The sequence below is a fragment of the Notolabrus celidotus genome, chromosome 17 (assembly GCF_009762535.1).
Source record: "Notolabrus celidotus isolate fNotCel1 chromosome 17, fNotCel1.pri, whole genome shotgun sequence".
Lineage (NCBI taxonomy): Eukaryota > Metazoa > Chordata > Actinopteri > Labriformes > Labridae > Notolabrus > Notolabrus celidotus.
Genome location: NC_048288.1, coordinates 388,196 through 400,812, shown reverse-complemented (window position 1 = coordinate 400,812; position 12,617 = coordinate 388,196). Strand labels below are relative to the sequence as shown.

The 12,617-nt window shown below is 38.7% G+C and overlaps 1 protein-coding gene across 4 annotated transcripts in view; it reads right to left on the bottom strand.

The window, feature by feature from the left end:
* The window catches only part of nktr (natural killer cell triggering receptor), a 34,084-nt gene that overhangs the window by 14,649 nt on the left and 6,818 nt on the right, over positions 1-12,617 (bottom strand). For 2 of the 4 annotated variants that reach the window (XM_034706324.1, XM_034706325.1), the window contains exons 4-8: positions 11,395-11,502; positions 10,801-10,845; positions 3,961-4,048; positions 3,054-3,083; positions 1,274-1,419 (exon numbers count right to left, since the gene is read on the bottom strand). In XM_034706324.1, the coding sequence (XP_034562215.1) occupies positions 1,274-1,419; positions 3,054-3,083; positions 3,961-4,048; positions 10,801-10,845; positions 11,395-11,502 (417 nt within the window). Of the gene's footprint in view, positions 1-1,273; positions 1,420-3,053; positions 3,084-3,960; positions 4,049-10,502; positions 10,525-10,800; positions 10,846-11,394; positions 11,504-12,617 lie in introns of those variants that run through there. The other 2 variants (XM_034706327.1, XM_034706326.1) reach the window with 2 other exon arrangements.

The window sequence follows — 12,617 nt, the reverse complement described above, 5'->3', positions numbered from 1 at the left end:
TGTTGACTGTAAATCCTGTCTTTGAGAATATCCTCTCTGATGGTGTGGAGGTGGATGGGATGCTGTGGATTGTTTTTGAGGCTTCAGACAGCTTTGGGTATTCCTCCTCGTTCTTTTGACCCTGTACAGTTTTTGTGTGGTCCGGTAATCCTTGATCTCACAGCCCTCTTCATGAAGCTGCTCCTCATCTTCATCACTAGTTTTTAGGATCAACTGAAGTTTTATTTCCTGACATTTTGAGCTACCATGAACGTAGAAAGATTTAAAGGCCAGCTGAGGTACGTCTGCTCCACAGCTCCCCCTGAATGGGAGAGTCCACCTTTAATTACCAGGGGAGATTTAATTACCACTTTAAGGAGATTTAACACTTCAAGAGCTGTTCTCAGAATTACATTCAATAAGTCTATACCTATAAAAATAGGCTAAATGAGACACTATTTTTACAGGTAACAGGAAAATAATGTAAAATTAGACATTGAGCACCCCCATGGTTTGAATGGAATGATCCACGTTTCATATGCAAATATTCGACTATGAGATTGGTAGTCGACGAAGGCTCGTTAGAACGAATTGCCGAATATTCGACTATTTGGGGTCACCCCTACTGAAAATTAACTGGATGTTTTAATTTTGTTTTGGTGAAACCTGACTTCCTGTCCCGCTCCATCTGCTCTGTTGAGATTGGTGCGTTGTGCTCCGGCATCCGGATCAGAGAAGCAGCCGTAACGCAACTGAGCGAATCCAGTGGAAGTTAACACATTGACTAGAATAGGAACTGATCAGATCCAGTGCTGTGATGGATCAGAGACGGACCAGACACAGATCTGGTGGAATTTGGCCGTTATCCTGTCTTGATGTTGGGTCTTTGTTAATAACAGAACATAGAGTACGGTCTAGACCGGCTCTGTTTGTAAAAGCGTCTGAGGAGAACATTTGTTATGATTTGGCGCTATATAAATCAAGAATGATCGATTGATTGATTGATTGGTTGATTGATTGATTGATTGAGTGATTACTGTCCTGCTGAACGTTTCTACAGCCTCCTGCTGCTCTCGTGTGGGGGGGGGGGGGTCCTTTCCTATAAAGATTGGGTTGAGTAATACCAAATATGCGTTAAATTAAAAAATCTGGTTTTGCTTATGCTCTGTAATTACAATGCTCACTCCTAAAACCACACTGCTTAGCTCTCTCAATAAATATGAAGAAAGTGTTTTCCAGAATAAATGAACCCATCGTAACCTTCACAGAAAGGTAGATCGGTTTCTAAGCATACCATCATTTGCAGACTTTGTGAAAAGCTGTCCACAGTCCACCACTCTCACATCAGCATAGGGTCTGCTGGCTGAATCAGTCTTCAGCCCCTCGATCTTCTTTATCACTTCAAAGCCAGAGATGACGACCCCGAAGATAACGTGGACTCTGAACGGAGGAGAAGAGACTGAAAACTTATTCATATATTACGATGAGTGAAAGTATCCCACACAAAAACATGATTTCATGGTGAATGTAGTCATTTCTTAAAATGTATATGAACGCTTTGGACTGTTACACTAGTTTTTTTATTTTATGTAGTCAGTAACATTAGAGGTGGGTTTTCCAGAACTCTAAAAACAGTCCAGAAAAAGAAATGTTAAGGTGTTTTTTGAACAGAGGAACTTTACCCCGGAACTACGTGCGTTTCAACAGTGGACCCAGGGTCTAAATTTAGTTCAGGGGTAGATAATCCTCCCTGAAAAGCCCCTGCTAGAGGGGTAGTACTTTTCAAAGAACTTAAGGTGCATTTCAACCAAGCAGCAACCTCCTGTCTCAAACAAGCTACAGCATTAATAAACATGTTTACAGCTTGGTTCAAAAAACGGCTTGGCTCTAAGTAGCTCATTTCTCTATCAGCACACACTGTACGGGGGTGAATTTTTTCTAACGCTACGGTTCAGCAGATATATTAAGATTATGAGTTTCTGCCCAAATAAGGACATGACTGACTTGACTACCGGACTGGAACACAAAGCTGTTGGCCTGGTTGAGTTCCGCATTTCCGCCGACGACTGGCTTCAAAACAGCACTCAGGAGCAGATGGGTGACATCACGGATACTACGTCAATATTTTATACAGTCTTTGATTTTGACCAAGAGTTCCGGGGTCTTTTAGCCCCCAGAATTACTTCACCCTGAACTAAAAGGTTCCTGTGCCCCCATTAATGTCTGCGTTTCGACCGCGGGCTGAAGTCCCGGGTAGATTGTGCAAATCAGGCCAGTGAACATATGGAGAAAAAAAAAGTAAATGCACGACACCACCAGACCAGTAGAGGGCAGTAAAACAAAGAGGAATGCCATTCATCACAGATGACACCATAGAAGCAGACGGACAGGCAGGTATTATGAGCAATGCAACTGTTACTAGTAACTGGAGACTTTCAGCCGGATGCATCCCTCATAAACGTCTTTAGACCATCATTAAATATCTGATGAGGATATTTTGAAATCTTGATAAAAACTAAACTAGTTTGCATTCCCAGGAACTCCCTCTGTGTTTCAACAGCTGTGTAAACTCCACAAACACTGACACGTTCAGCTGAAGGTCTCCAGTTTACAGGGTCACTTTTAAAACCGTAACACCGGCAGAGACGCATTCACGGTGTGCTGAGAGAAGACTACTGTTACAAGCTGCTAAATCAAGAGAATCACAGCTTCTTCTTTTGAAAAGTACACACACGTACAAAAAAGATAGAACAAATAAAAACTAATGAAAGAAAGAGAAATCAAGAGAATCACAGATGTGTGTGATGTTATTGTGGACGGAGGGAGGAATAAAAACACTGAGGTTAATCTACCAATCAGACACGTCCAGCATTGCAGGCCCTGCCCCCCAAAAGTCCCGGGACCTTTGAAAAGTACTTCCCCCCTAGCAGGGGCTTTTTAGGGGGGAGATTATCTACCCCTGAACTAAATTTAGACCCTGGGTCCACCAGAGGAAAAATGCCTTTACTCTTCTATCTGTCAACAGATAACACATTTTTAGACCTTTTAGGAGCCAATATGAAATCAAATGTTACCCGTCAAGATGAGGCGCCGTCTTAGTCGTGCTGTTTGATGAAATTCCAGCAAAGAAGCCGGGGAAGGTTGACCAACAGCAGGGTCATGTAAAAGAGAGAGAGATGAGAGGGAGAATTAGAGACACTTCAACAAACTGTTAAAGAAGCTACTGTAGTGCGAGAAACTCTCTCAATAAATCATATTAACATGGTCTAGACCACATTTTGTTTTGTGACATCTAATTTTAAATCAGTTTTAAAAACATTGAATTTTAGCTGTCAATGTCTCTGTTTACATTTTCACCTTGAACTCAAAGAGATCTTCTACCCTAGAGCGAAACCTGCTTTTATTGAGTCAATTTACAGCTTGTGTCGCTTGGTGAATACAGTTCAAACAATGCAAAGTAAACACTGCAGTCAGCAGAATACACAAACATGATAAACACAGCCAGGAGAGAGAGAAAGAAACACAGCCTTGGAGACACTTTACCTTTGAGGAGCAGGATGCTAGAGTTTCTGTAAAAATGTTACACAAAACGGCAAGAGAAAAAATGTAACACATTTGTAGATAAAAAAAAAGAATGAATCCATGTTTCTCTGCATTTTAACATCTCTAACTGCACACACACACACACACACACACACACACACACACACACACACACACACACACACACACACACACACACAGACACACACACACACACTCAAACACACACACACACACACACACACACACACACAAACACACAAACAAACACAAACAGCAGGGACTGATGATGTTCACACTCAATGACTTATTCTACAGTGTCAAACAGAAAGGAAGGGACTGACAGCAAACACAGTCAATAACTCAGTTAATATTTTAAGGGGCTTGTCAGTTTAGTGGTGGACTTATTAAAGGGGATCTCATCACTGAGTTACTCACATAAAAAACTGTGAACCGTTGGTGTCCTTCCCTCGGTTGGCCATGGACAACAGGAAGGCTCTGTCGTGTTTGAGAGTGAAGTTCTCGTCTGATGGAGGCAGAGAAAGACGAATCAAAGTCTCAGAGAGTGTTCTCTAAAACAAGCTCACAGACATATTCAGGGTAAAGTGGGACAAAGGGGAGAAATATTTCAATCCATAAAACCTAATCAATGTCTCGTCAACCAGTCCTCCTGTTTCCTAAAGACCTCTGCTTCATGTTTGAGTCCTTTTCTAAAGTGCAAAACTGATTGAAACCAACAACTTCAACTGAACATGGTTCCTAATTCCAGACTGATTTCCATTCATGTTCTACGTGCATTAAGAGGCATGTTGCTGAGATCTGACACTTGGAAGCAAACACTTTCTGTGCTTTGAAATAATATTTATATAATCACTCAGTCATAAAATGTTGAATATCATCAGGCTGATGCACAGATCAGTTTGGTCTAATTTGTGAGACACAAAACTTAAACAGAATGTGATCTTGCTGAGATATACAGTACCCCCGGAGAGTATTCATACCCCTTCACTTCTTCTACATTTTCTTATGTTTTCATTACTTTTAACAAACTGACTTTTAATGAAGTTTTGTAACTAAATTTACTTTCTTTCTTTCTTGATCTTAGATTTTAAAAATATTTTATGTTTTCATGCTTATGTTTGTTTAATGTCATATTTTAAATTGTGTATTTTCTGGCGTTATGGAATGAACCTGATATTGGATCTACAATTAAATGTTGGCATCAAATGATTAAAGGTTCATTTCTGTTAAGACAAGACCAGTTGTGATTCTGTGTCCGGCGGGACAGTAAGACTCTGAAGTTACGGACTTCAGAGCAGCGAAGGGGGCTGATTATTTCTAATAATCCCTCCTAATTTAGATAAATAATAAGACCCAACACTGTTTACTATGTAAGTACACAGAGAAAGAGAGAGTAGATCAAACATAACTGGCCGCATATAAAACTTAAGTGTTTGAAGTGTTTGCTGTGTGTTTGTGTTGATTGTTCCTGTTCTGGTTTTTTGCTTTTAACTCTGTAAAGCACTTTGAATTACTCTTTGTATGAATGCTGCTTTATAAATAAACTTGCCTTGCCATCCCAATGTTACAGAACTTTTTCCAAAATGGATTAAATTATTTTCTGCCCTCTAATTTCTACACACAGTCAGTACCCCATAAAGACAAAGTGAAAAATGTTTTGTAGAAAATTACTGAAACGTATTGCGTTCACATGAGAAAAAATAATTCTTCTCTGTTTTTCTGAATTAACAAGTTATTTTTCTCAGAATTATGGGAACAATTTTTGTAAAAAAAAAAAGAAAAAAAATCTGCTCTGTTTTTTAATTCAACATGCCCCGGTTGTTCAGTTTAGTCCAGTTTTATTTTGCTCTGGGTTTAAGACGGTGGGAGATACTAGTGTCTCTAAGTAACATAGATGGTATTGTGATTAGCTTGTCAACTTTGCACCTGCGGACTCTGCAACTGTTTAGACGTGAGGCCCGTTCTGAGAAAAACAGAGTGCATTTTTTTTTTATTCAGAAAAACAGCAATATTTTATCATAATGCAGAGATAATTAACTTGTTAATTCAGAACACCAGAGCAGAATTTTTTTCTCATGTGAACGCAATACACTTCAGTAGAAAATGTTGCAAATTAATTAAAAATAAAACACTCAAATATTGCATGTAGATAAGTATTCACACCCTTTACTCAATACTTTGTGAAGCACCTTTGGCAGCGATTACAGCCTCCAGTCTTCTCAGGTATGATGCTACAAGCTTTTTATATACATAAACAGTGGGGCAAAAAAGTATTTAGTCAGCCACTGATTTTGCAAGTTCTCCCACTTAGAAAGATGAGAGAGGTCTGTAATTTTCATCAGAGGTACACTTCAACTATGAGAGACAAAATGAGAAAAAAAATCCAGGAAATCACATTGTAGGATCTTTAAAGAATTTATTTGTAAATTATGGTGGAAAATAAGTATTTGGTCAATAACAAACAATCAAGATTTCTGTCTCTCACAGACCTGTAACTTCTTCTTTAAGAAGCTCTTCTGTCCTCCACTCGTTACCTGTATTAATGGCACCTGTTTGAACTGGTTATCTGTATAAAAGACACCTGTCCACAGCCTCAAACAGTCAGACTCCAAACTCAACCATGGCCAAGACCAAAGAGCTGTCCAAGGACACCAGGAAGGAAACTGTGGACCTGCACCAGGCTGGGAAGAGTGAATCTACAATAGGCAAGCAGGTTGGTGTGAATAAATCAACTGGGGGAGCAATTGTAAGAAAATGGAAGACATACAAGACCATTGATAATCTCCCTCAATCTGGGGCCCCACACAAGATCTCATCCTGTGGATTCAAAGTGATCATGAGAACGGTGAGCAAAAATCCCAGAACTACACGGAGGGGCTCAAATCCTGCAGCGCCAGGCGTGTCCCCTGCTCAAGCCAGTACATGTCCAGGCCCGTCTGAAGTTTGCCAGAGAGCATATGGATGATCCAGAAGAGGATTGGGAGAATATCATGTGGTCAGATGAAACCAAAATAGAACTTTTTGATAAAAACTCAACTCGTCGTGTTTGGAGGAAGAAGAATGCTGAGTTGCATCCCAAGAACACCATACCTACTGTGAAGCATGGGGGTGAAAACCTCATGCTTTGGGGCTGTTTTTCTGCAAAGGGGACAGGACGACTGATCCGTGTTAAGGGAAGAATGAACGGGGCCATGTATCGTGAGATTTTAAGCCAAAACCTCCTTCCATCAGTGAGAGCATTGAAGATGGAACGTGGCTGGGTCTTCCAGCATGACAATGATCCCAAACACACCGCTCGGGCAACGAAGGAGTGGCTCCGTAAAAAGCATTTCAAGATCCTGGAGTGGCCGAGCCAGTCTCCAGACCTCAACCCCATAGAAAATTTGTGGAGGGAGTTGAAAGTCTGTGTTGCCCAGCAACAGCCCCAAAACATCACTGCTCTAGCCCTCTGTAAGCCTTAGCCCATTTTTGGTCATTCGCAATATTCGCCTGTTGTGTTTTGGTGTTTTTTTCTAAGCTTGGGGCATGATATTAAAGACAGTGGAGTTATTTGGGTCAATTTACAAAATTTTTACATATATGATTTGGTAAGTGTAATGTCCTCCAGTGTACTCATTTTACCAACGTTCGTGCTCTTAAGCCAAAAATGGCAGCCATTGAAACCCATTCAAACCACGTTTTTTGATCCTGGAATTACTACATCAGAAAAAAAGGTTCTGAGTTACTCATTGTTGTGAACCAAACCACAGGGACCTAAAATTTTGATTTTTATCATAGAACACCAGATTGCGCCATTTTCTTAGTTTTCATCCCTTTGCCAAATTCATGCTACTCTCCCTTTGTCCACTAGGGGCACAAATCCTGCTCTAGAGTACCAAAGGGCAAATGGGTTCAGACTTTTTTGAGTTCACTGCATACCTTGAGATGTCTGGAAGTGGTGTATGTGTGTGTTTAGTGAAATTATTTTGTGTGTGTGGGAATATCTGTAGCCAAAATTGGAGTAATGAATTCCTTATGGGAAAAATGCCCTGATTAAATCCCCACCTAAAAGCATAAAACACTCAAAGTTTGAATGCCATTATTCTGCAGGAAAAAATCATATTTTTTTTCAAAACAGCTTTGACATTGTAGGTTTGCCTTCAAAATCTATGATGTTCAGGGTTTTCAGCTGAATGAACCACTTTTCATGTTTCCACGGTGGGCCAAACTTCATGTAGGTTTTGATTATCATTTTTTTGGCTCTTTTTGGGAATTTTTGCTATAGTTTTACATTTTGGAGCCTTCCATGCAATTTTGAAATTAGATTCAACCAAGGAAGGTCTCTGTGTGTTGATATTGATCCTCAAGATTGATGTATGTATATGTGCATGGTGACAGTAATGTGTGTGTGTGTGTAGGGGGGATCAAATTATAGCCAAAAACCTATAGAGAAAGCTCATTTGCTTTTCATGGGTTTTTTCATAACAAAGGATCAGTCACAGACTGGCATATGAAGGGTTAAACTTTTGAAAATAAAATTTGTTTCAATTGATAGTGATGAATGACTTCCATTGAAAGATTTTTTTTCAAAATTTGAAAAAATATATTATTGTATGGCATATTTATAACAGTTTAGACTGCCCACTTTTGGTCAATTTGAGGCCAAAATTGTGACTTTTTGATAAAAAACATGACTTTGCAAAAAAAATAATGCAGTCATTTAATTAGTGTTGTTGTGAGTCATCAACATATGTTAAAATGTGTTGACCCCAAATTTTTTTTTCCAGTTTTCATTGTATTATACAGGAGATAATAATTTAGTGTTTTTTCATCCCCTAAATTCCCCTCTCTGGCACTGTAACACGTGGTAACTAAAGGGTTAATTATAATATTAGTGAATGTTTAGTATGTATCATTAACACTGAAGTTAATTTAAAGATTAAAAAAAAAAATTGGAACGATCCATCAATATATGACATATTTATATCAGTTTAAAGCAATGCCCATTTTTGATCGCCTTAAGACCTTCAACGTAACTTTTTTAAACATAGGACATTACATGAAAAATAATGCAGTGATAAAAAAAGTGTTGTTGTAAGTCATCAACATATGTCAAAATGTGTTGACTCAAAAAAAGAATTCCAGTTTTCATTATATTATGCAGGAGCTGATCCATTTTTGGTGTTTTTTTCTTCCCCTAAATTCCTCTCTCTGGCTCTTAAACACGTCGTAACTAAAGGGTTAATTATAATATTAGTGAACATTCAGTATGTCACATTAATACTGAAGTTAATTAAAAGATTTAAAAAAAATTGGAATGATCCATCAATATATGACATATTTATATCAGTTTAAAGCAATGCTCATTTTTGATCGCCTTAAGACCTTCAACGTTACTTTTTCCTAGGGCTTACAGAGGGCTAGAGGAATGGGCTAAAATACCAGCTACAGTGTGTGCAAACCTGGTGAAGACTTACAGGAAACGTTTGACCTCTGTCATTGTCAACAAAGGTTATGTTACAAAGTATTGAGTTGAACTTTTGTTATTGACCAAATACTTATTTTCCACCATAATTTACAAATAAATTCTTTAAAAATCCTACAATGTGATTTCCTGGATTTTTTTTCTCATTTTGTCTCTCATAGTTGAAGTGTACCTCTGATGAAAATTACAGACCTCTCTCATCTTTCCAAGTAGGAGAACTTGCAAAATCAGTGGCTGACTAAATACTTTTTTGCCCCACTGTATATATATGTGTGTATATACATATATATATATATATATATATATATATATATATATATAATTTTATTTAACTGAGTGTGAAAGGGTCTAAATACGTCAGTACATTCTGGGCCTGATCTACTAAGATCCCAAATAACGAGCACTAAATTGTGTGTGTAAACAAAACAATTGCACTGGGCGTGTCGCGGGTGATTTACTAAGACTGCATGCGCAATTGATAACAGGTGCAAAAGTGGTGCGGACCGCCCTTAAATGAGGATTTAGCGTGTGTTACCGGCTGTCACCATGGAGAGTATGGGGAGAAGAGTAGACGCATACAAAAAACTCAGTTTGAAGCTATTTGGGAGAATGGAAAAAAAAGTGATTTCATTTTTGTAAGTTGTCCGTCATTACCAGAAAACACCTTAGCAGAGCCCCAAAGGCGTCCAGATTGTTATGATGACAATGATCGGGGGTTGCCGCAGCAACAAAGAACTCAGACTGATGGGTTCCTCTATTCATAATTTGACATAGAGTGGTCTAGACCTGCTCTGTTTGTAAGAGTCTTGACATAACATTTGATGTGATTTGGCGCTATACAAATAAAGATTGATTGATTGATTGATCAGTTGATAGAAACATTTGAAGGATGATCAGTGAAAAAAGGATGCACCTGAGCTCAATTTTGAGTTTCAAAGCAAAGAGTGTGAATACTTCTGTTCATGCGATGTTTGAGTGTTTTATTGTCATTACGGCGTAGTAGTGTAGTTAAAAGTTATATCTTTGCCTTCATTGATAGGACAGCTGAAGAGAGACAGGAAATGTGGGGAGTAGAGTGCGGGGGAACACATGCAGCAAATGTTTGCGGCCGGGAATCAAACCAGCAACCTCTGCGACGAGGACTATAGCCTCTGTATGTGGGGCGCTTAGACTGTTTGTGTGTAGAATTTTGTGGGAAAAAATAATAAACAAAATGTAGAAGAAGAGAAGCAGTCTGGATGCACTGTATAACACTGTCACACTGTGCCAACATGGTCCTATATTAGCTCTTCCAACTGTGATTCCTACAGCCTACATCTCAGTCATGTGACTATAAATACCATATATGTAACATGAAAGTAACCTGAGCTGCCCAGCCGGCAACATCCCTTCAGCACAAATATGCAGATGCAGATATTTGCACTGTTTTGAGTGACAGAGGAAGGTGGTGGGAACAACAGTGACATTGTGTTACAGATCTGTGTACAACTCTTACCTTTCATTTTGCAAAGACCACTCTATAAATAAAAGAATATGTTGAAAATTTTAGGCAGGAAGATTGTAGCGTTCAATAAAGTGAAAGCCTACTCTCCATGCTGATTTGATAAAGCCCACTACTATGACTAAACAGAAGACAACACTATACAATGGAAACGGGAAGGTCATCATATGTAGGACAATTAATAACATTTTAGTAAATGCAAAAGAACATGAAGTATAGCTACGTTACTTTTAGATACACATTAACAGGCCATCAACGTTTATTATTCTTTGGTAGTTTAAATTCCAGTTACCTTCAAAGTAGCCCCCATATATGGACTCTCCTCCCCGTCCATTTCCTGCAGAGATGAACACGGTTATTGAAAAAGACAACATGAGGCTGCTTTACACTCAGAAACACGGAATATGTGGACATGTTTTACCACCATACATACATTAGCATTAGCAACAGACATGTGGTTGAAATGTGTGGGAGGGGATGTATCAGCATCAGACTTGTTCCTGGACACACAAGTCCTTATCTTGTGCACAACTGATGGCAAGAGGAATCATTACCGCTGCTGCATTTGCACAGATAACTAATGATTGATTACTTTCTGCATCCATTAAAATGATCTTGTGATAAAGTTATGAACTTGGCAACAGATGGCTAGTGGAATCATTACCACTGCTTCATTTCAACAGCTTCCTAACTTTAATGACAACATAAAAATGATCACTGTGTTGGGATTTTAGGGGCTCTGTTGGAACTGACCATATTGCAAATGTAATCATACTAAGATAAATGTGCAGCTCATTGTAAAACCATGTAAAAAATCCCCATCATTGAAATGTAACACAAACTGACTGGCTCAGTTCATAAAACAAACGAGGTCTGATGTGTTTACCTTCGGTGAAATCGCCTCCCTGGATCATAAAGTTCTTTACGACTCGGTGAAATGTGGAGCCTTTGTAGCACAGCTTTTTCCCAGTCATTTTGCCGGTTCCCTTTTCACCTGCAATCAGACATGTGTTACCTGAGATTCATTTCATGTAACACGCTCAACTTAGCTGTAACTAAGTGAATTGCATTAGTGCATTTATTGTAAAGAGGGAGTGACATCACGGTCAGGGTTAGTAGGGATGTAAGGATACACTCAACCCACAATTCGATTCAAATCCCGATTTTTGGTTCAAGTCCGGATTCACTCACGATTCTCTAACGATTTTCAAGAAAACTGGATTGAGCTCAAAATATAAATAACTATTATTTTATTTCAGTCCTCAGATATGGACAGTTGGGATATATATTTGTTCTCTTATATTTCTTTGTAAACAAAGTCATCCTTTTTCATTTTGAAGGTGTGTTGTAACTCAAATAAAACCACTGCACACTTTTTTTCAGCACCTTGCAAAAAAAACTAAAAATCACTGTACAAAAATACCTTGTTGGAAAATTTCAGAACAATTATAGAGAAATGGAAAGTGAACGATTCCCAAATGAAAGTATTAAATATTAAAACAGATAAGGTCAATCTCTTTAAATGAGGGATGTAAATTTCAAGTATTCTCCATGATAGATCTTTGGAAATGTTAACGATCAATTATCATTTAATCATTAAAAAAACAGGAATGTTTTCCATGTCAGAAATAATGACAGATATGTTTTTTTCCCCTAAATCAAATGTTCCTTCCTGACACAGTGTATATTACTGACGGTATTAAACAGCTACAGATCATATTGAGGTGTTCAAAATGTTAACTCACTGAATATCAACGTGAGGAGCAGGCTTATAAATAATCTCTGTGGACTCATGGTCATAGAGTGAAGACTCAGACTACAACATGTGGATTTACTGCAACAGGACAACTGAACAGGATCAGATTTCAGACTCAGTGTCCAGTTTTTTTGTTCTTACTGAGAAAAATAATCATGTGAACGTGGTCAGGTGTCAGCCGGGAGCACAACCGGGTCAGAATCAGTCCGGCGGTGGAGATAAAAAGCGCTCGTGGAGACCTGTCACTCAGCTGCAGCCCCCAGCTGAGCGTCTCCACTGTGATCAACACCTTCAGTCAACTGATTCTGAAACATGCTTTAAAGTTAAAACACCTCCACTCAGAGAGTGACCAG